Source organism: Sus scrofa, chromosome 15, assembly GCF_000003025.6.
Source record: "Sus scrofa isolate TJ Tabasco breed Duroc chromosome 15, Sscrofa11.1, whole genome shotgun sequence".
Taxonomy (NCBI): domain Eukaryota; kingdom Metazoa; phylum Chordata; class Mammalia; order Artiodactyla; family Suidae; genus Sus; species Sus scrofa.
In genome coordinates, this window is record NC_010457.5 from 104,106,811 (window position 1) to 104,130,894 (window position 24,084).

General features: G+C 38.7%; 1 protein-coding gene across 5 annotated transcripts in view; it reads left to right on the forward strand.

Annotated features, from left to right (window-relative positions):
• SGO2 (shugoshin 2) overlaps positions 1–24,084 on the forward strand; it is a 51,346-nt gene that overhangs the window by 7,433 nt on the left and 19,829 nt on the right. Inside the window, exons 2-6 of one of the 5 annotated variants that reach the window (XM_005672058.3) lie at positions 4,073–4,159; positions 9,452–9,586; positions 12,053–12,228; positions 13,185–13,262; positions 21,264–21,349. In XM_005672058.3, the coding sequence (XP_005672115.1) occupies positions 4,135–4,159; positions 9,452–9,586; positions 12,053–12,228; positions 13,185–13,262; positions 21,264–21,349 (500 nt within the window). In that variant the 5' untranslated portion in view covers positions 4,073–4,134. Of the gene's footprint in view, positions 1–4,072; positions 4,160–6,434; positions 6,583–9,451; positions 9,587–12,052; positions 12,229–13,184; positions 13,263–21,263; positions 21,350–24,084 lie in introns of those variants that run through there. The other 4 variants (XM_005672059.3, XM_021074895.1, XM_021074897.1 and 1 more) reach the window with 4 other exon arrangements.

Consider the following 24,084-nt stretch of genomic DNA (forward strand, 5'->3'; position numbering starts at 1 on the left):
TGAAATAAAGTCCCAGAAATACATATGGAAATCTAGAATGTGATAAACATGGTATCTCAAATCACTTGGGAAAAGATGGATATTTTATTTTTTTAATTTTTTAAAAAAATATTTATTTATTTATTTATTTATTTTTTGTCTTTTTGCCATTTCTTGGGCCACTCCCACGGCATATGGAGGTTCCCAGACTAGGGGTTCAGTCGGAGCTGCAGCCACTGGCCTACACCACAGCCACAGCAACTCAGGATCCGAGCCTTGTCTTCAACCTATACCACAGCTCACAGCAATGCTGGATCCTTAACCCACTGAGCAAGGCTGGGGTCGAACCCGCGACCTCATGGTTCCTAGTCAGAACCACTGAGCCACAACGGGAACTCCCAGGAAAAGATGGATATTTTAATAAATATTAGTAGGACAACTGGTTTGCTATTTGGAGACAGATAAAATTAGAATCAAGTTTCACACTATAATCAAAAATAAACTCAAAATGGACCAGGGATATAAATGTCAAAGATGAAACCTTGTAAGTTCTAGAAAAAGCATGATTTTTTTCTCTATAAACTGTATGTAGGAAAAGACTTTCTAACTATGACTTGAAATTCAGATGCAATAAAAAATAAAATTGATACATTTGATTATGTTAAAAGAAAACTTTGGGGATTTCTCTTGTGGTGCAGCAGGTCAAGGATCCAACATTGTCATTGCAGAGGCTTGGGTCACTGCTGGGGCACAGGTTCCATCCATAATGCTTTTGCCCAAATAAGAACCTAAATTTAATCCATAGGAACAATCCCAAATGGAGGGGGCACTGTCATTTGGTTAGTTGGTCCATACTCTTTTTTTTTTCCCCCCGCTTTTTAGGGCTGCGCCTGCAGTATATGGAAGTTGCCAGGAATCAGAGCTATAGCTGCTGGCACCATAGCCACAGCAACACCAGATCTGAGCTGCAACTATGACCTACACCACAGCTCACAGCAATGCCAGATTCTTAACCCACTGAGTAAGGTCAGGGATCAAACCTGCATCCTCATGGATACTGGTGGGGTTATCCTGATCTATACCCTTTAAAGATGTCAAAGTTACGAAAGACAAAAAAAAAGTCTGTAACTTTTCCAGATTAGAAGAGCCTATAGAGTCAAACTGTCAAAATAAAATCTATTATAATAAAGATAGACATTTACTTCAAAAGAAAAAATTTAAATAAACTGTACATTATATAGGCAGTCTGCAAATTATTCTAGCAAGACCAGAAAGACTTTGTGCAAGCTGATGTAAATATATCTTCTGCATAGCTCTGATTATCTCTTTTTTTTCTGCCCCCAAACCTGTGTCCTCACTGCCAAATAACTGCCCTGTCTCTCTTTTCTTACCTAGTTCATAGTTCATACCTATTTGTTAGAAAAGTTACCTCTTTTTCTCATATGATTGCCTTCTCCCCCAAACCCTTCCATATGCCACAAGTATGGCCCCCCCAAAAAAAGTTAGGCTGCTGGAGAAGATACATGATGTTTCATGCACTTAAAAAATTATGAGTTGTTGGAGTTCCCGTCGTGGCACAGTGGTTAACGAATCCGACTAGGAACCATGAGGTTGCGGGTTCGGTCCCTGCCCTTGCTCAGTGGGTTAACGATCCGGCGTTGCCTTGAGCTGTGGTGTAGGTTGCAGACGCGGCTCGGATCCTGTGTTGCTGTGGCTCTGGCGTAGGCCGGCGGCTACAGCTCCAATTCCACCCCTAGCCTGGGAACCTCCATATGCCGTGGGAGCAGCCCAAGAAATAGCAAAAAAAAAAAAAAAAAAAATTATGAGTTGTCCTTTAGTTGAGAAAAATACTTCATATTTGCTTTAAGGGTGAATGTAGCAAAGTTTTCAATAGCCAACTGTTAGAAATATTTAGCTACTTACAAGTTCCTGCTTTGGCTAAGAAAATTTTGATGACTGTTTGTTTGGGTTTGTTTATACTCATTGTCTAAATTTTTACTTTGGGAGAATCTGCAATCAAGTGTATTTATCTTTTCCCTCTCAAATTCTAAAATGCTTTAGTCAGCAGGCAACCCAGTTTAAACCAGTGTGTTTTACTTTTTTTCTATGACTAACTGTATCTTAAGAAGCCCTAACTTTGCATACAATAGGAGCTGAGAGTTTTAGGCACAAACTAATTATTTCCTTTCATTCTGTTAGATAAACTGTTTACAGAGAGGGAAGTTTTGGTCCATGTCTAAATAATGTCTCTGCCTTAGTTTTTAATAACTTAAAACTATCAAAAAGCTTTACCGGTAGAGATGTCTTTTTAAATAAAATGATAGATAATAGTTCTACATTTGTATGAGTAAGAAAACTTACAAAGCACTTTTCCTTTTCAAACTCATTTATATCTACAACAGCTGGTCTTTCATCTCTTCTTCCAGAGGAAGACGCAACCCTGAAGCCCACGGCTTTGCCCTTGTTCCAACCTCCGCATCCAGGGGACTCTGCTCCACCATGACCCACCTCCTTCCATCAATTCTCCCTTTCTACCAACTTTTCCTCTAGCTTATACAAAGAATACAAACCCTCCCTCCACCCTAGATGCCCTGGAGCTTTTGTCACTTCTCTTTTCATCCTCAAAGAATTGCCTGCTCTCTCATCTCTACATCCTCTCTGCTGCATCCTAACTGTTAACCCCCAGGGCTATTCATACTCACATCTCCAGCTGCCCAAGACCAAGTGAACTGTTTCCTCTTTGAAAGGAGCGCCTCCCTTGTCCTCCGTGTGGCCAATGCCTCCTCCTCCCTCTCACTGCCTTTCCTGCTGCCCTTTCATCTTTTCTCCATGTATTGATGTCCACCGGGGTTCGACCTTCCAGCCTCCTTGTGCTCCTACACACACTGCCTCCTTAACTTAATCAACTCCAGAAATTTCAGCAGAATTCATTATTTTCCACAACTGCTATTCCTTTGCATTTGGAGTGACTAGTAGAAGGGAGAAAGGGTTATATGATACGGAAGGGTGGGGACAGAGACCTCTTGGGAATATCCACGTGGAGAGAACTCTTGAGAAGGGGGCTTTGGGACTCCGTGTTATTGGGCAGCGCACGTTAAAGGAAGTCCCATAGTGAAGCTAGTGAGCACAACAGCTGACTTCAAGCCTCTGGCCAAGCCTCCAGTTTGCATGGTTTGGATTTTATCACTGGAAATTTTGGGGAAAGAAATGCTCAAACCTTTTTGGAACTCCCTGTGGAGGCACAGGTAGAGGTTGGGAAGCAGACACTGCCCACCACCCCTCCCTGTCTCTCAGTGCATGGACTATGTACGTCTTGGTGAAAGCACTACAATAAAAACTACTGCTGGAAGTTATGCCACCAGCCGAGCAGTAGACCAAGACCCTGATTATTTTATCCTTCCCCAGAGACGCCTCCTTCCACATATACTTATACCCAGATCAGAGAGAAGAATGCCTGGTGTCCCTATTACATATTCCCTGTCTTGCTTAAATCAAAGAGACAATCTCAAATTACCTCCAGCTTCCACTTATGGAAATGAATGGGAATGGACAGTTTGCTCATCAGCCTCATTCATCTGCACCTCTAGCATCATGCCAAAAGGAGTATATTGAAGAAAAGGAGGAGACCAGCAAGCAGGCAGCCTGGTGAAATTCACATGATGGACATCATACCTGGAAACCAAAATGGCAGATGACCAGTCACTTCTTCCATTCCCTCAAAGAGGCCTAGGTGACATGGCCTGGGTTTAAATCCCAGCTGAACCGCTTACTAAACTTTGCAAAAGTTGCTTAAATTGTCTCTGCCTCTGGTTCCTCAACCACGAAAAGGAAATAATAGTACCTACCACATAGGTTCCTTGTGAGAATGTAAAAGGCATATGAAGGGATTGACACAGGGCCTAGGACAGGATAAGCACTTGATAAATGTTTTCCGCTGCTATTATAATTATTACCTGTTCTTCAATGGCACAGCAGGAAGTCTTTTTATTAAAGAGAATAGAAATAATGGTTGTAGTAAAGTAGCATCAAATACTGAAACAAACCTTTTTCCTTCTTTTGGCCGATTTGCTCAAAATGCTTTTCCTGAGTCCAGATGGGAGGCAGAGATGGAGATGACCTCTCACTAAGAAGCTAATAAAGCCAAACACAGGTTGAATGTTCAGGATTCCCCTGCAGCTGGGTAAGTAGTCTGTGATCCAGGCTTGACCATTCAGGCACACCTAATCCAGGCCTAGCAACAGGAGCTAGTGATGCCAGGTGGAAGGGATGGGGGCACTGCCACACAGCCATGCCCACTTTTCCCAGTGGTAGCGGCAGTGATGGTCCCAACAGCAGTATGCAGGGCCACTGCTGGCTGTCCAAGATCAGCAGCATCCTCACAGGCTATGATCGTAGCTAGGTTCTTGTCTGCTGCCAAGGGCCCCTGTTCCTGCCTGTTTTTCAAGCCTATATCTCTTATCCCCTTCAGAGATGCTTTAAATAACCCAATGTCCTGTTCTGCTTCTATCAGCCTGGGTTAATTTTTCTTGGATTAATTTTTCAAACTGGAAGACTGATACAGATTATCAGGTCAGATGGTTTAATAGAATGTACATATATTATTTCTACTTTGTTTCATTGGTTTATTGATTTGCAGTGTGCTTCTACATGGCTCCTGTTCAGGGGCTGTTTTTCTGGGGTGATTTTTTGTTTTAGTAATACTGAGATATTAAAAGGGATTGTTGTTGTTTAGCAAGAAGCTTTCCTATTCGCCTTTTCCCTCCTTTCTCTTTTTTGTTGTGTGTGTGTGTTGGAGGGGGAGGTGAGTCAGGAAAATCAAATTATAATTGACTGGAATCTACCCTTAGGTAGAGAAAATCAGGTAACTAATGAGTACAAAAATGAGATGGAGGGAAAGGAGCAACACCAGTGCCCTGTACAGGAGAGTATCACAAAACAACTGTGAACTCATTTAATTTTTTTTTTTTTTTTTGGTTGCACCCATGGCATGTGGAAATTCCCAGGCCAGGGATCAAACACGGAATTTGCAACCTGCACCATAGTTGTGCCAACACCATATCCTTAAACCACTGTGCCACATTTACTTTAACTGTTTTTTGTTTGTTTGTTTGTTTTGTTTTGTTTTTTAATAGATGGGGAGTTTGCAACAAAAAATCCAAAGGTAACATGTGTTCAAGATACAACTAACTGTATGTTCACACTCCTGGTCCAGGGCTTGTGGCACTATCCATTTGCCTCCATCCAAGAGGCAAATGACCTAAAAGCAATCTGAGATCCGGTTAAATTCAGCCTAGTCAATTATAGCTTTTAAGTTTATGATTGTGTATGATGACCAGTTACATTTTTGAGAGCTTTTTACAATATACAAAGCATTTGGTTCATTAAATTCTCTCAGCTGCTTTGAAATAAGGTACCTATAACACACATTGAGCATTTAATGTGTCAGGCTGGGTAAACAAAACATAGTGCTAGCTAACACCTAGATAATCAGAAATTTCTGTAATTGATATATTTCTTTTAAAACCTCTATTGTTGAAGTTTTACTGTAGTGAACACTGTAATTTTAGCAGGTGGGCAATCATAAATATTTTTCTAGTTACAAAAGAATCACTAGCTACATCTCTTTTCAGACCAATCTTGAAATATATTATACTAAAGATCTAACTCAAAACCGTGTTTTGCATGATTTGTCTAGATTCTCTGAAGTAAAATGTAAAGTTGTGATTTTCAAATATCCCCAAATGAACAAGATACTGACAGGAACATGAAGTTGACTGCATCCCTGTATAATTAATTATTAAAACCTAGATTTAACAAGCTGTTTTCATTTTTAGTCTTAGTGGCATACAAAGGAGAAATTTCATTTTCTGTATAGTTTTTCCAGATTCTTTGCATAGATTATGAAAGTCATGTGTGAAAGGAAACTAAGCGAATTGACTTGGAACATAAAGTGACTAATATATATATTTCTGTGTAATGAATAACAGAAAATGCCATTCTTGTATATTTAGCTAATACAAACCATTAGTGTAAGATTTAGGAATTAATGAGACCCAGGATTTTCAACGAAATTTCACTGTCGCTTTCCCCTTGGAACGTTAAAAGAAAAGCAGGAGGGCTTTTAAGTGAAAAGTAACGCTGCTGGCATCAATAGTGCAAAGAAATGCAAAGATACTGAAGACTTGGTGAAATGTGGGCCAGCAGTCTCACAGTGATGTCAGAAACAGCAAAAACTTTCCAACAGGCTTCTGGTGGCTAGCAAGTCTTTTAAACGTCTGATTGATAAAGGGCGCTTTGTCAAAGGTGTGTTTCCCTTTTCATAAACGCGTAGAGACAGCACGACAGGTCCACAGCCGCCCCCTTCCAGTCTCGCTGGCCACGCCCCCTTCCAGTCTCGCTGGCCACGCCCCCTTCAGGCGTTCGCTGTGAGGTCCCGCCCTTCCACCGCCCACTTCCTGGTAACCAAGCGTCTTTGCGCCGGTTTGTCGGGACCTAATTGGCTGATGCCGTAACCGCCAACGGCTACGGAGTTTAAACCCAAACGCTGGCGGTGGACGCCGGGCTCTTGGAGCTGGGTGGTGGTTACCCCACGCTGAAGAACCGGTAAGTCAGTGGTTTGCGACATTTGGCGTGGCCTCGCCGTGTTTGGAGGACCTACACCTTTCCCGAGCCGAACTTCCCGGTGCTGTCCTCCCGGATCTCGGGTCCGCCGAGCCCTGCGCGACCCCGCCCACTCCGCTGCGGATCTCCCGGACCGCGGCCCGGGCGCCAACCCGAGGGATTCCTTGAGGAAAGGCCCAGATTTGGATCTAAGTCGCTGACTCTTTCCCCTCGGGTTTGAGTGCTCGGTTCCGTGAAGGGGCGAGCCGCCAGCCAGAAAGCCAGTTCCTTGCAGGAGAGGAGTTTCTGTCGTTATGACTGCTCTTCTCCCGGCTTTTAGAACAGTATGTGGCTCTTTGTGAGCGCTCAGTGAATCTGCTGAATGAACGTTAGAGACTGCTTACCCAAGTTCTTGGAGGAGCCCTGTCTTTTAGAAGGGGGTCTGGCTAAGGCGAAGGGGTGATAGAAGACTGGGAAGAACTTAGAACTTGAATTGGATCTTGACGCACAGGAAGGATTTCTGTAGGCAGTAGGGACTATGATTTTCCTAGATGGGAAATAAGTTCAGGAGAATTGGATGTGAAACTGAGTAGTTCTGGTTTAGACATAGCCGATGCCAGCCAAACAAGAGCTCCAGGTAATATTTGTAAGCGCTGATTATGTGCTAGGTCCAGTACTAGGCACTGTATGTGCGTTGGCTAAGTCCCTACAATGAGATGCCCTTATTTTATTTTATTTTAATTTTGCCTTTTCTAGGGCCGCTTCTCGCGGCATATGGAGGTTCCCAGGCTAGGGGTCGAAAATCAGAGCCGTAGCCACTGGCCTACGCCAGAGCCACAGCAACGGGGGATCCGAGCCGTGTCTGCAACCTACACCACAGCTCACGGCAACGCGGGATCCTTAACCCACTGAGCAAGGCCAGGGATCAAACCCACAACCTCATGGTTCCTATTCGGATTTGTCAACCACTGCGCCACAATGTGAACTCTGAGATGCCCTTATTTTTTTAAATAATTTTCTAACTTTGGAAATTGGGACTTGAAGATGCTGGGATTTCATAGCTATGAAATATTAGAGCTGGGGCACCAATGCAATCCAACCACTGTTTATATGTTCCTATGTGGAATTTAAATCCACTCATTCAACCAACCAAATCAGCAATGGAAAATAGTTGAAATTCCAGAAAGTTTCAAAAAGCAAAATTTGATTTTGCCAGTCACAGTCAACTATGTAGAACTTATATTGCGTTTACAGCTATTTACATTGTATTAGGTATTATAAATAATCTAAAGATAATTTAAACTATACAGAGGGATGTTGCATAGGTTTTATGTATATAATATGTCATTTTTTATAAGGGACTTGAACATCATGAATTTTGGTGTTTGGGGATCCTGGGAACCAGTTCCCTGCAGATAGCAAGGGATGATTGTACTCAATCTCCATATGGTAAATCACCCTGGAATGGGTATCCCAGTACAAAGGACCTGAAGCTGAAGAATGCTTGGCATACACCAGGAACAGTTAGATCTTGGTAGCCAGTGTGACTTGAGAGGAATAGCCTAGGGGGAGAGAGGGAGGAATTGAAATTATTAGAAATGGGAAGAAGAGCAGGTAGTGGAGAGTTTTATTTAGATTGTATGGTTAATACACTAGTGAGAGCAGGAGTGGAAGTAGGGAGGTAAGAGACTATCAAAATAATTCAGATGAGACATGTTAGTGCCTTAGCCAGGCTGGTAGCAATGGAGGTACTGAGAAGTAGTCCAGTTCTAAATGCGTTGTGACAGTAGGTTGGGATGTGAGAGGTTTCTGACCAGAGCACCTGGAAGGATGGAGTTGCTATTAACAGAAATGGGGAAGGCTCTGCGTAAAGCCGGTTTGGGCAGGTTAAGTTTGCTATGCTATTTTAGTTATCCAAATGGAACAGAATAGAAAACTGTTTGAATCCAGGGAAGTTCAGGAAAGGGATATAGACCAAGGCCATACATTTTGGAGTTCATGGCGTCTAAGTAGTATTTTAAACCATGACTATGGGATCTCCAAAAGAGTGAGGGTAGATAAAGAGAAGAGATCCAAAGAGGGAACCTATTATAAGTTGGGAAAATCTGTAAAAGAGACTGAGAAGGAACAGCTAGGTAACTGGGGGAGTGTGAGGGAGGGGGGGCAAGAGTTTGGTGTTCTGTAGCCGAGAAAATGGTTTTTGAGGAGGAAGGAGAAATTGTTGCATTAAATGCTGCTGTTAGATGAGGACTGAGAACTGACGGTTAGATTTAGCAGTGTGGAAGTCATTAGAGACCTTGGCAAAGCAGACTTGTTGGAACAGAGTGAAAGCCTAAGCGAAGGAGGTTCACAGGAGTGTTGGAGACTGTGAGTATAGACAATTCTTTCAAGGAGTTTTTTGGTAGAAGCTGAAGAGAAATGGAGTGTATGTCTGAGGATGAAGCGGGAACGGTCCCCATGGGATTAGGTCTGTCTCTTCTGTGCATATTTCTAAAGTTACACGTATTACTTTGTATCACAATAGAGTCTGTCTTCCCTGGACCATGCATTCCATGACTGTGCATTCCTATGCAGCCGAAACCCGTTTTCTGTCCCCAGTGCCTAGCCTAACTCCTGGCAGGTAGATATAATGATATAGGTTTGAATGAAAAAAAAAAAAAAAGCGATTTGCCTTTGTAGGATTCTACTTTTAAACCACTTTTGATTGCATTCATACTTTCAAATTTTACATGGAGGGTTTTTGCAAGTACTTATGTACAAGAATATTATTTAAGTCATGATTTACTTTCTAGAATGTATTGATCAGTTTCCCTTTTTCCCTTTATTAATCAATAGTATAATTTCCTGCTTTCTTTTCATTTTTTTACTTCAGTGATGGAGTACCCAGTTATGGAAACCAGCTCACTTTTTACCTCAGGAATTAAGAAACCTGTGAAAGAGAAAAGAATTTCAAAGACTGCCAAGTTGAATGTTTCTCTTGCTTCAAAAATCAAAACAAAAATAATAAGTAAGTGTCATTAGTCTTAACATATACTCATATTTTTATTCTTTTTCTGGAGAATTGATATAGTATTTGATACTTTATTTTATCGAGTATAGAAAACGACTAAAATGACTGTTAAAGGAGACTTTCTCCATTCAATCCTGCCTGTTGCCTTCAGCTCCTATTAATTGGATAGTTGTGATGATTTACTGTCAGTGATAACAACTGAATTTTCAGCAGTGAGGCCTGGGTAGCCCGTGGCAGCTACTTCCTACGCTGCAGAGAAAATACTAAAGTGAGATTTCTGAAAAAGAACTTTAAAAAGTGACAGAGTGTCCTTCTAACATGCTGTTATTGCATTTGAATGATAGGTAATCTAGAGGCGGTTGGCCCAGATCGGGTACTGTGGTGGGTGATTTTATATCCAAAAGCTCATCCTGAGGACACTGAGCACTTTGGAGATGGGGTTTCATGGATTCTGGGGCTAAGATATCAGAGGGGCAAAAAAAAAAAAAAAAAAGGTAGGGGAACTCCCCAAGATGCATTTTTATTACTTCTGAAAATTATCTCAGTTATTCATCTCCATCTTAGCAGGATTAGGAGAGGTTTCCTGCTGATAGAGCACCTGTGAAAGGTAATTGTGCCTTGTGAAATAGCCAAGTCTCCTGAGTATCTTTAAATCATGATGTTGCTCCTACCCAGGTCTCTAGGTCCATGTTTTATATTAGACCACTGCCTATAGTGGCAATTCCTGTTCTCTTTGGCTGGTCCATTGCATACCCACTGCTATGAAGGAATATACTTCATAGGTATATGAGTGCAACAGGAAAATATTATTATCCTGTAGCTTTTGGAAGTCCTAAGCTGCTTCTAGGCTATTTCCCTTTGCTATGTCAAAGGTGGCTGTCTGAATCTACTTTCTCTGTGCCAGAAACAAAGTACTTTCTGAACTCTTATTTTTTAGATGCCCGGACTTTCCTTGAGTATTTAAAAAATATTATTGGGAGTTCCTGTCGTGGCTTAGTGGTAACAAACCCGACTAGGATCCATGAAGATACGGGTTTGATCCCTGGCCTCGCTCAGTGGGTTAAGGATCCAGTGTTGCCATGAGCTGTGGTGTAGGTCACAGATGCAGCTCCAGTCTGGCATTGCTATGGCTGTGGTGTAGGCTGGCAGTTATAGCTCTGATTCAACCCCTAGCCTGGGAATTTCCATATGCCACGGGTATAGCCCCAAAAAGCAAAATGTGTGTGTGTGTGTGTGTGTGTGTATTTATTTGTTTATTTACTTATTTTTTACTATTATAAACTATTATTACTACTACTATTACTATTAACTATTAATACTATTATATAAAAATATATTGCAGTTCCCGTCATGGCTCAGTGGTTAACGAATCCGACTAGGAACCATGAGGTTGTGGGTTTGATCCCTGGCCTCGATCTGTGGGTTAAGGATCCGGCATTGCCATGAGCTGTGGTGTATGTTGCAGACATGGCTCGGATCTGGTGTTGCTGTGGCTGTGGCGTAGGCCAGTGGCTACAGTTCCAATTAAACCTCTAGCCTGGAAACCTCCATATGCCACAGGAGCGGCCCTAGAAAAGGCAAAAAGACATAAAAATAAAATAAAATAAATAAAAACATATTACTATTATAAAACACATTTTACATATTTTTATTCAGTGGAATATGTTATTGGCTACTGGCGTGTAATTTAGAATTTTGAAAATATAATTATGCTTTAGGTGTACTAAAGAACCACTGCATGTAAGGTAAACTTTACCAGGAATTCCCAATCAAGTTTCTTTGCTAACAACAGGAAACTGTTTCTGATTTAAGTTATATTTACATAGTGTTTGTAAGGAGAAGAGGTCAAGTTTAGATTGCATGGATGCTTAGAAATAAGAGCTAGGATATTTGGGGTGGAGGTAGAAAATTCCACAGGGTTTAGGTGATCTATTCAACGTTATAGTGAGTACACTGCCTTTCACTTGAGGCTTTGAAAAGTAGACTTTGGGAACATGATTTGTTCAGTTCTGGAGCCACAGAAACTAGCTCTAAAATTTTTCCAGATTGGCTACCCTAATTTCTCTGGGATGTCTCCACTTAGAGCTGTGGGATCAGCTTCTACATTCAGCATCCTAGTCAAATGTAGAAAGGATGGTAGGGCAACAAGTACCAAGATTTAGTTTTTGTGCCTGATCTAATTATCTAGAATACTGTGTTTGAGTCCTCTTATCCCTAGCTCTGTATTCACAAACATTCTGCAATTCTCACCACTCTTATTCATCTTCTTCTAGCTTTATATCTTCAGTTCCAAACTCTGGATACATTTTTTTCAAAACTTCATCTGTGTGGTCATTCTCTTTTCTAACTTTCAGCTAAAACTTACAAAATGAAATACTTTTTTTTTCCAAAACAGTTTTATTAAGGAATATAGAAATGTATTAAGATATAAGGTCAATATTAATTCTTAAAATTTTTTTACAGACAATTCTTCTATTTTCAAAATTTCTTTAAAGCACAACAACAGGGCATTAGCTCAAGCTCTTAGTAGAGAGAAAGAGAATTCTCGAAGAATTACAACTGAAAAGACACTATTGCAAAAAGAAGTGGAGAAACTGAATTTTGAGAACACATTTCTTCGTCTAAAGCTAAATAATTTGGTATGGAAACTGTATTGTGTCTGAATTCTAAAACTATATTATAGAATCTCTAAAAATGTTTTTCAAATTTTTAATTATTATAAATAAATTATCAAAGGAGTGTCCCATAGTAAACTGGTAATGGGTAATAAAACAGGTATTTTTAAATCTGCATTCTAAATTTGTGCTTGTAGCTCTGCAAACCAGTATAATACCTTGATCAACATTTGGTTGCTTATCATAAGCAAAACTTGATATATTAATATATCTTAAAGGAGTTCCCTGGTGGTTCAGTGGGTTAAGGTCCAGCATTGTCACTGCTTTGGCTTGGATCGCTACTGTGGCACAGGTTCAGTCCCTGGTCCTGGAATTTCCACATGCCACAGACAAAAAATAGACACACACACACACACACACATTCTCACACACCACACACATGTATCTTAAGATGATGGGCATAATTCCGCCAGTAAATTGAAAGGAATACCACCAGAGTGTATTCTCCCTCTAGTGCCAACATTCCACCGGCTCCAAGCAAATAGAATGAAGAATACAGTCATTGCTTTACCTTCCAACTTCCAATTCTGTCCATAGGCAGAGCAGTAAGAGTGAGTGATTAACTAGGTTGCAACTATAGGTCTAACTCCAAAAGAATAGAACTTATTTTAAAGTGGAAAAATGACTTACCCTACTTCTCCAAGGTTAAGTTCCTATGGCCGACAAACTATGTTCACTTGCTATATGAGGTATTATTATTATGAAAGGATTAAAAAAGGTAGGAAAAATTTATGATTGATAGCTCTGAAGTATTCAAGATGTGTGTGTGTACTTGACCTATATACAGTGTAGCACCTTTTTAGTTCAATATGATCTCAGTTATTTCTTAAGTCTTTTCACCTGATGGTATATTCATAAATGTATGGTCTAACAATAAACTCCAAAGCTTAATTGAGTAAAAGGGTCTTTCTTTATTTCAGAATAAGAAGCTTATAGAAATAGAAGCACTCATGAACAATAACTTGATAACTGCAATTGAAATGAGCACTCTTTCTGAGGTAAGTAGAATTTATGTCAAAGTAGTATAATTTTCTTAACATTACTGAAGATAATTGAGATTAGTTAAGTAGCATCAAGGTTAGAGATTTGTATCTTAAACTTTGTACAAAGGAATGGTAATAATATTGATTTTAACTGGTTAACAGCACATTATTTATAATAATTGATGATTGAAATTATTGACATTGGTACAATGGGTTATTGAGATTTTTGTATAAAAATTACCTTTTGATGAAAAATTAGCACAGGATTAGAAAGCTCAGGAGAAGATAATGGCCCCTATACAGACTCAAAACATATAAAAGACATTAGTATTAGTAGAAAAGTAGTATTTCAAATTAGGAAAGAATTTGTTACTAAGGAAAAGATGGACACAATTGAAAAACTGTTAGGGGAAAAGTATACTATTCTCTAAAGTAAATTTTAGTTGGACCTAAATCTACAAAAGGAAATCATTTAAATGAGAAGAAATTAACAGGAATTTGTATTAGGCAGGAGAGGCCTTTCTATACCTAGAAACTGAGGTAAAAACCATAAAAGAAGCTATTTATGAATGTTCTCAAAAAATTTTCTAGATGGCTCAAAATTGTAAAAATTAAAGGTAAGCAATAGAAACCTAAACATATGGTAGACAAAGCATTAATATTAATAGTTAAAGAATCCTTTTGCTGGATTATAAAATCCAGCCCAAGAAAAAAAAAAAATCAGTTGAAAAACCAGGAAGGGAGAAGGATCAAATACTAGTGAAGTCAACTCAGTTACCTAAGAAGGAAAAATCAATGAAGGAATAACCAATGAGAAGGCAAAATATATGTAATACATAAAGTGAAGAAAGGTTAGTGAAGTCCCAATGTTAGATACATTTCTTAATAGATTCTGGATGCAGTTAAATGCCTCAGAGGGTGGCTTTAAATGGAATAGTCTGTATTTATATCCCAGTTCTGTTACTTCCCGGTTCACTGACCTTGCCCTGAAGCTCTTAGAACCTTGGTGTCCTCATCTGCATAGCATAGATAATGATAGTCTATGTAGAAAGAATTATCGTAAGAGATAAGCATGGCTAGCACATGTCCTGGCAATAGGAAGAGTGCAATAAATGTAAGCTATCATCAGTTTATTGTATGTGTATTTTCCTGTGTTTTCTAAATTTCCTGCAGATTCTCTACAAAAATTTTAGGTCATTTATAAAGCTCTTAAATGCATAACGTTTCGGGTAAGAAGACAATGAGTTCTTTCAAATAATATGGTTGATGTTTAGCACCTCTGTCAGAATTTTTCTAAAAACTAGCCAAAGAATAGGTACTTTATTGCCTAACTTAATCCACATCTGGATGAAGAAGGGATTTGTGTAAATCTCCTCGCTATGGGATAATGTTCACAGGAGGGATAGCTAGTAAGCATTATAAATTTGCTACCTAGGACAACGAGTGAGCAGAGTTGAGCCTTATATATTTTGCACCCTGGAAGGAAAGGGGATGCTTTTCATGGAGTGTGTGGATAGTGGGGGATGTTGGGGAGGAGGCTCTGTTTTGCTGAGAGTGTAGAGTCAGTGCAGGAACTAACTTAGAGAGTAAGAGAAAGAAGCTAACTGGCAAGATGTGGAAGGGGAGCAGGTCATCACCCATACCTCAAGGAACTTTGGAGAGCAGACAGCCCAAAAGCACCGCTCAGCTGTTTTGTTGTGAGTTATGTGAGGTAAAGCTCCTGCCCTCCATTAGTTTTTTTTGTTTTTGTTTTTAAATACCCAGTAAAGTCATTGTTCCAGCCTTTTATATAGTTATTTTTGGAGAACTTGAAGAAGGCTAAGATCAGTATGTGGATTTAGGAAAAGTGAAAAATGGAGAGTAAGTAGACGCAGAAGCTGGAGGATAAAGTGACAGCATACAACTTTGGTGTTCACTTTCTTGGACTTCTTATTCTTTACCAGACTAACTTTTACACATCAAGTTTTCCAATTCCTTTTCTTCCTGGTTGGTGGGAGGACAGTGGGTAATAGAGACTTCTTGTTATAATATCAGAACAACATAAAAGAGTTCCCGTCGTGGCTGAGTGGTTGGCGAACCTGACTAGCATCCATGAGGACGTGGGTTCCATCCCTGGCCTCGCTCAGTGGATTAAGGATCTGGTGTTGCCATGAGCTGTGGTGTAGGTTGCAGATGTGGCTCAGTTCCCACGTAGGCCGGTGGCTGCAGCTCCAATTCAACCCCTAGCCTGGGAACCTCCATATGCCACTGGTGCAGCCCTAAATGACAAAAAGATAAAAAGACATAAATAAATATATAAATAAACAAACAAATAAGGAAGTAAGTATAGGATGAAATCTATAGAAGGCAGTCTGTTCTGCCTTTACCTACTTTCTTCTCCATTCTCCTCTCTCCCCTCACCTCATGCAGGTAATTACTTTCATTTGTTTCTTTATATTAAAACAATATATAAATGTTTTCTTAATTTTCTTTCTTACACGAAAGGTAACATACTATCCTCACTGTTGTATGCCTTACTCTTTTTATGTGACATGTCTTGAAGCTCTCTCAGTATACTTAAAGAGAATGCTTCCTTATTCCTTTGTGGAGCTGCCTAGGATAGATCTAGAATTGGACTGTTAATCTATTTAATGAGGCTCCTGTTGCTGGACACTTTGTTTGTCTTTTGCTATTGGCTTAACATTAGTGTAGAATGCCTTTTCCCCTTGTTTTATCAGTTTTTCCCTTCCTTCTGCATTATTCCCATCAGGATACAAAAATGTTATCTCCCATCTTTAACGGGGGGGGGGGGGAAGGAAGGAAGGAAATAAGGAAATAAAACCTATTATTCCAGTTATGCCCCCACATCCTCAGCTACTGTCTCATTTTCTCCTTACCTCTACAGCAAAACTTTTTGAGACAATTGTTGACACTGTCTTCATTTTCTCTTGAACCCATACCAATTGGGTTTTCACCACCACTCCATTAAAATTGCTCTTTGAAAATTGATCTCCATATTGCTAGATTCAGGTTTTACTCTGGAAATGTCTTGGTCCTTATGTTGATCTTCACGTGGCTTCTCCTAAGTTTCTTCTTACCTTTCTGATTGTTCTTTGTCAGTCTGTTTTCTGGTTCTTCTTTATTTTCCTGACTGCTAAATTTTGGGTCCAGCAGGACCCAGTTCTTAGACTTCTCTATTCTGTCTCTACTTGTTCCCTAAATGAGAATCCCCTGGTTTTAATCACTGCTAAATTTTGACAGCTCCCAAATTTGCATCTCCAGCCTGTCCATCTCTGTGAAACTCCAGACAATACATGTTCAACTACTGACTTGATATCTCTATTTGGATGTCTAAGAGGCATCTCAAATTTCACATTTGCCACCAAACCAATTCCTTTTGGGGTCTTCTTCTCAGGTAACTACAATTCTATTTCCTATCTTTTCTGTATACTATGTATCTAACCCTTTAGCAAATCCTTTTAGCAAGGCCTTAAAACTCAGTCCAGACTTCTACCACTTCTCCCAACCTTCACCTTTACTGCCCGTTTTCAAGCTGCCAATTATTGTAGTTGTAGCCCAGCTTGGGCTTCTTGCTTTTGCCCTTGCCTCTGTATATTCTCTTCTCAGCATGGCAGCCACAGCAATCCTGCAAAAATGTTAGTCTCTGCTTAAAACCCTCCAGTGGCTTCCCACCTCATCTACTCCTGATATTATCTGCAAACTGAAACTCCTGTTCTTTTTCTCACCTCCTCTGCTCTCTCTCCCCTCCTCACTCATCTTACATACACAGAGCTCCCCCTACTCCCTCAGACATACGCAAGCTGCCCTGCAGGGCCTTTGTACTTGTTCTTCCTTCACATAGTAGTTCCCTTACTACTTTCTTCAAATCTTGACTCAAAAGTCCTTCAGTGAAGCCTTCCCTGGCAATCCTATATAGATCTGAATCCATTCCCACCCCTGCCCCAACACTGCATTTTCTGCTTCCCTGCTTTAATTTTTTTTCCTTAGCACTTAATTCTATGTAACATAATTTTACTATGTATCCCATGAGAATATAAACTTCTTGAGTGCAGGATTTTTGTCTATACCAGAGTAATATCTAGAACATAGTAGAATGCAATAAATACTTACAAAATAAATGTTGAACAGTGTTTCTCTATAAAGAATAATGCTTTTTTTTTAAAGATTGAGGTACTTATTTATCTTGTGCTATTTCTGTTATTGAGCTTTTAAAATAAAAATAATGATAAATAATGTCAAATTTTAACACCTTTTTAATACCTATGGTGATGATCTATAGTCTAAGTGTTTGATATGATGACTTATTTTAGTAGTTTTCCTAATTTGCAATTCTAGAATAAACTTCAGATATGATTTATTATTCTTTTAATGTGTTACTGAGTTCTTTTTGCCATATATTATTTAGGAATTTTATTGTTATTCATAAGTGAGGTTTCTTTGAAGTTTTCTTTCTTTTTAGGGCCGCACCCACGGCATATGGAAGTTCCTGGGCTATGGTTCAAATCAGAACTACAACTACCGGCCTGCACCTCAGACACAGCAGTGCCAGATCCTTAGCCCACTGAGCAAGGCCAGGGATCAAACCCAGATCCTCATGGATACTAGTTGGGTTTGTTTCCACTGAGCCACAATGGGGACTCCTGAAGTTTTCTTTTTGTGAAGTCTTTACATTAATAAAAATGTTATCTATACTAAACTCATAAAAAGAATTTAGAGTTTTCTTTTTCCTATGTGCTGCAAAAATGATAACAATGTTAGAATTCTTTTTTTCCTTAAAGGTTTCATTGAATTCTTCCTTGAAACCATCTGGACATGGGTCTTGCATAGTGGGGATGGTTGTTCCTTGTTAACTTTCTTCTGTGGATGTGAGTTTGTGTAGGAAATTTATTTCTCTCTTTTGTGGTCACTTTATTCAGTTATATTTCCTTAGAAAAGTATTTCATCCATGTTTTCAAGTTGATTTGCATAGAGTTGACCAAAGTGGTCTGTTGTATTTCCTCTGTTGACCATTTTTGTATGTTTGGGCTTTTTCCTGCCACCCCTCCACACACCTCACTATGGTTTAGGTCATTATGGTTTTCTGTTTTTTCTTTTCTTTCTTAAAAGAACTATCTTTTGGATTTAATTTTGAGTTCTACTCTTGTGTTTCAAGCTTACTAATTTTTGCTTCTATCTTTAGGAGTAAGTCCTTTCTTCTGCTTTTATGTGGTTTCTTTTATTGATGCTTTTCTAACTTTGAGTGAGATGCTTAATTACTTATTTGTTTTTATGGCTACACCCGCTGCATGTGAAAGTTCCTGGGCCAAGACTGGATCAGAGCTGCTGCAGTCAGATTCTTAACCCCTGGAGCCACACTGGAGCTCCAGATACTTATTTATTTTTTATTCATTCTTAACTCTGGGTAAGGTGTCATTTCTCTCATATTGCTTTCAAGATGTTTGTCTTTGTCTTTAGTTTTGAGAAATTTGTCTTTGATGTGTCTTGACATGGATTCCTTTGAGTTTATCCTTTTCAGGGTTCCCTCACCTTCATTATGTAGACTGATGTTTTTTGCCACGTTTGGAGCCTTTTCAGCCATTATTTCTCCAAAATTATCTTGGCCCTGCCTTCTTTCTGGTACTCCAGTGACATGATGGCTGTATTATTTCACCACAAATCTCTCTGTTAAATTTTTTTTTTCAGTCTCTTCTCTTGCTCAAATTGGGTACTTTCTATTTCTCTGTTTTCAAGTTCACAGTTTTTCTCCCCTGTCCTTTCCATTCTCCTATTGAGCACATTGTTTTTAAATTATTTTTTTTTTTTTGGTTATTGTATTTTTCAGTTCTGAATTTCCATTTTCTTCTTCTTTGTATCTGTTATTTACTGAGACTTTCTGTTTCTTTGCTGAGATTTTCTTTTTTTTCATTTGTTTTAAACAATTTGGAAATTGGTTATTGAAACATTTTTATAATAGTTGCTTTAAAAATCCTTTGATGTCCATTGATTGTCTTTTCACATGCAAAATTAGATTTTCCTAATTCTTGGTGTGATGAGAGACTCCAGATCTTATTAAACCTTCTGTTTTAACAAGCTTCCTCTGACACCGTGCTGGTGGTAAAGGGAATTGACACCTACTGTCAAGTAGAAGATCGAAGTTAAGGTTCCCCGTTCAGTCTTTGTTGACACCTTGGTGGGGAGGATTCTCTCCTAACTGGTGGTTGGGGCTGGGAGTTCAGGCTGAGGCAACCCTGGCTGGGATAGGGATGAGTGCCTTATGACTTTTATAGCCTTCACGGACACTAGGATTGGGGGAATAATGAAGGGAGTGATTGTTACATTGAAGAGTGGTGAGAATCCTGGTTTTCTACTAGACCTCTTCTGTCAGCACCCTAGAGGAAAAAGGAGAGGGGGCTCCTTGTTATTACCAAGAGGAACTGGAAGTCAAGCTATCCAGCTTTCCCCTCATCCTTTGCTGACAGTGCCTTAGATTTGGAGGAGATTACCTTTTATGGCCCAGTGAAGGTAGAAGTCTAGGCTCCCCATTTGTGTTTTTGCACATGTGTCAAATCTGTGTGGGTCTGTTCCTACACTCTGTTCTATTTCATTGATCTATTTGTCTGTCTTTATGCCAGTGCTGTACTGTCTTAATTGCTATAGTCCTCTGTCTTTTTTTCTTCCTTTTCAAAATTGTTTTAGTTACTCTAGGTCCCTTGCATTTCCACATGCATTTTATTTATTTAGCTTTTTTTCCCTCTTTTTTTGTCTTTTTGCTTTTTCTTGAGCCGCTCCCACAGCATATGGAGGTTCCCAGGCTAGGGGTCTAATCGAAGCTGTAGCCACCAGCCTATGCCAGACCCACAGCAACGCAGGATCTAAGCCGCGTCTGTGACCCACACCACAGCTCACGGCAATGCTTAACTCACTGAGTGAGGCCAGGGATTGAACCCACAACCTCATGGTTCCTAGTCGGATTCGTTAACCACTGCGCCACCACAGGAACTCCTTTTTTTCCTTTTTAAGACTGCACCCACAGCATTTGGAAGTTCCCAGGCTAGGGGCTGAATAGGAGCTGCAGCTGCCAGCCTTCACCACAGCCACAGCAATGCGGGATCCAAGCCGCATCTGCAACCCTACTGCAGCTCACAGCAACTCCGAATCCTTAACCCACTGAGCGAGGCTAGGGATCAAACCCATGTCCTCATAGTTACTAGTTGGGTTCCTTACTGCTGAGTCATGATGGAAACTCCCTCCATATGAATTTTAAAATCAGCTTGTCAGTTTGGCCATACCCCTGTTACTATTACAGTTTAGTACTGTAATAGGAAAACATTGTTGTGCCTAATTTTATGGTCTTTATAAAATAATTAAAATTTGTTCAAAAAATTTAGAAAATGTAGATAAGACAAATCAAAATTTTTAAGATATATTAAAATCACCCCAACTTTGAATTTTAAAAGACTATTTAAAAATAGTATTATGAGATGCAATAATATATTGCATAATACAGATGTAGACATGAGCATATTGCACACACATAACTTGACCCTGAAACAATGTGGAGGTTAGTGGCATTGACCCTCCATGCAGTTGAAAACCTAGATGTAATTTATAGTCAGCCATCCATATCCATGATTCCTCTATATTCGTGGTTCCACAGCCTCAGATTCAACCAACTGGGGATCATGTAGTACTGTATTCATATATAAATGGATCTATGCAGTTCAAACCCGTGCTGTTCAAGGGTCAACTATGTATGTAGAAATATTGTATATGTGTGGATAATACACATATGCATTTATCCAAATGCATAGGAAAAAATTTGGAAGGTTATATACCAAAGTATTAGTAGCAATGGCATGACTGAGAATGAAATGTATTTAACCTTATTTTCTAATTAACATTATTCTCATTCAACTATTGAAGGCTAATGCAAGAATTGTTCCGTAACTTGTATAATTGGGTACTTTATTAACAAACATGACCTAATGAGATTGTAAGTTTCATTCACTTTTCATTTTTTTTTCTTCTCAAAAATAGTTCCATCAGAGTCCATTTCTGTTGCCAAGTAGCAAGAAGAAACGGGTTAGTAAACAGTGCAAATTGATGCGTCTTCCATTTGCAAGGTAATTGCTTCAAAACTTGTTTAAATATTGACTTGCACACTTCTACCTGAGTTGGACTTTGAATAATTTTTATTTGGTCCACTTCCTTGCAACAGTAAAGCATTTAGAAATAAATAATGAAATACTCATCAATACTGTACTAGTGAAAGAAGTTGAAGATATAATCTAATAGAATTCAGTTTTAAACTTTGTTAAACTTTCCCATAGTTTGTAGAGAAGAAAGAGGCACAGGTAGACCTTGAGTTACGTGGGTTTGAATTACACTGGTTCAGAATACTTAGATTTTTATATAACATAATCATTGTATATTATACAGTGTTCAGGTTTCATCAACCTGTAGTTGACTATTAAGGTAGAAATGAGATGATTTGTGGCATCTTGCTACAGGTTGTATCTCCAGGACTCTAAGGAAACTCACCCATCAACTTAATAACCAAGGTCCTCTGTAGAATTCTGCTACCTTTTAAGTCTTTCTTTTCCTCTGGGTCACTTTATGAGGCCTCAAAACTGGCCTCATGTTTTATGCTTGGTAAACCTGATAACTGTTTCTACCTTTATTATTTTGCATATTGCTTAGGCTTTAAAATTAACTTTCATCATTGCTATTCTCCTGACCAAAATTTCCATTTTTTTAAATTAATTTCATTATAATCATAGTAAATACCCTATTTCAGACCTATCATTTTAAAGGCAGTTACTGAAATCCAGAGAGGCAAAATGACTCTGAATTAATAACATTGAAAGAAACATCTTGTCCCTTTTATATAATGTTCTTTTTGTTTCTTATAAGTTTAATGCATTTATTTAAGTGCACATGTAAATGTACTTATGTATTGAAGTGTTATCTGTACCAGAGTAAAAAAAAAATCTTATATCTATTCTGTCATTTTCTATTCATTCTAGTTCTATTTTTTTGTTTCTTCTGTACTGTTTACATTAGTTATAATGTACACATTGCACCTGTACATTTTAACTGATATAATTCTAATTAAGTACATTTTGTTGTCTTATAGGTCCTCAGTTCTTTTTCAAGAAAATTTTGGCTGTTATTATGCATGCATTAATTCATAGAGATCTATAAATCAAGTATTAACTTGCCCTCCAGAAAATTTCATGTATTTTTTTAAGTTAACTTTTGTTTAAAGTAGAATATACATTTTAAAGAAGTGCAGAAATCTTTAGAGCATGGCGAACCCTGGTATAACCAATACACAGAGCAAGAAACAGAGTATTTACTAGTACCGCCGATCTAATCACAACTCATCACCAACCCAAGGATAAATTTTTTTTTAGTTTTTTTTTCATTATAGCTGATTTACAGTGTTCTGTCAATTTTCTGTCAATTAACTGGCATGGTGACCAGTTACACATACATGTATACATTTTATTTTCTCACATTATCATGCTCCATCATAAGTGACTAGATGTAATTCCCAGTGCTGTACAGCAGGATCTCATTGCCTATCCATTCCAAAAGCAATAGTCTGCATCTGTTAACCCCAAGTTGCCAATCCATCCCACTCCTTCCCCATCCCTCTAGGCAAACAAAAGTCTACCCAAGGATAAATATTATCCTGATTTCTGGAGTTCCTGTCATTGTGCAGTGGAAACAAATCCGACTAGTATCCATGAGGATATAGGTTCGATCCCTGCTGTGACTGTGGCATAGGCCGGCAACTATAGCTCTGATTTGACCTCCAGCCTGGGAACTTCCATATGCCCTAGAAATCAAAAAAAGAAAAAAAAAAGAAGAAGAATATTTCCATTTCTAACACTGTAGATTAATTTTGCTTAGTTTTGAATTTTATGTAATGATGTCATACAGGGTGTATGATCTTTGTCTCTGGCTTCTTTTGCTTGGCATTGCATTTCTGAGACCCAATCGTATTGTCCTATATAGTTGTAGATCAGTCATTTTCATTGCTGTATTGTTTTCCATTGTGTGATTATTCCATAATTTATCTATCCTTCTGTTTTTAGATTTTTTTTTTTTTTGCTATTTCTGGTCTATTACAAATAATTCTGCCATGTATCTACAAATAATTCTGCCAAACAATTCTGTTATTACAAATAATTCTGCCATTTCGATTAATGTATGTATACATTTCTATTAGGTATATACTTAGAAGTAGAATTGCTGGGTTTATTTATATTTGGCTGAGGAAGAAACTGCTAAAACTGTTTTCTAAAGGGATTATGCCAATTTACGTTCCTTACAGCATGTATGAGAATTCCCGTTATCTATCTCCAGTAGCATTTGTTATTGTCTTTTTTCATTTATGTAGGGTATGTAGAGCCATATGAGGTTTTAATTTTAACTTCACTGATAATTAATGAAGTTAAACATCTGTCTATATGTTTATTTTCTTTCTATCAGGTTATCTATCTTTTTTAAAAAACAGATTTGTAGGAGTTCTTTCTATACATTGTGTATAAATTCCTGTGTTAACAAATATATTTTACTCTCTGGCTTGCCTCTTCACTCTCTTAATGGTACCTTTAGATGAACAAAAGTTCTTTTTAAAATCCAATTTGTATATTTACATATCTACATCTATTTGTCCCCCCTCCCTCTTATGGTTGAACTTTCTGTGTCCTTTTAAGAAAACCTTTACCAATTGCAAGGTCATGAGGTGTTCTGTGTTTTCTTTTAAAAGCTTTATTACTTTCCCTTTCATGTTTAGGTTTTCAGGCTACCTAGAATTTGGGGTATGATGTGAGAGAGGGATCATAAT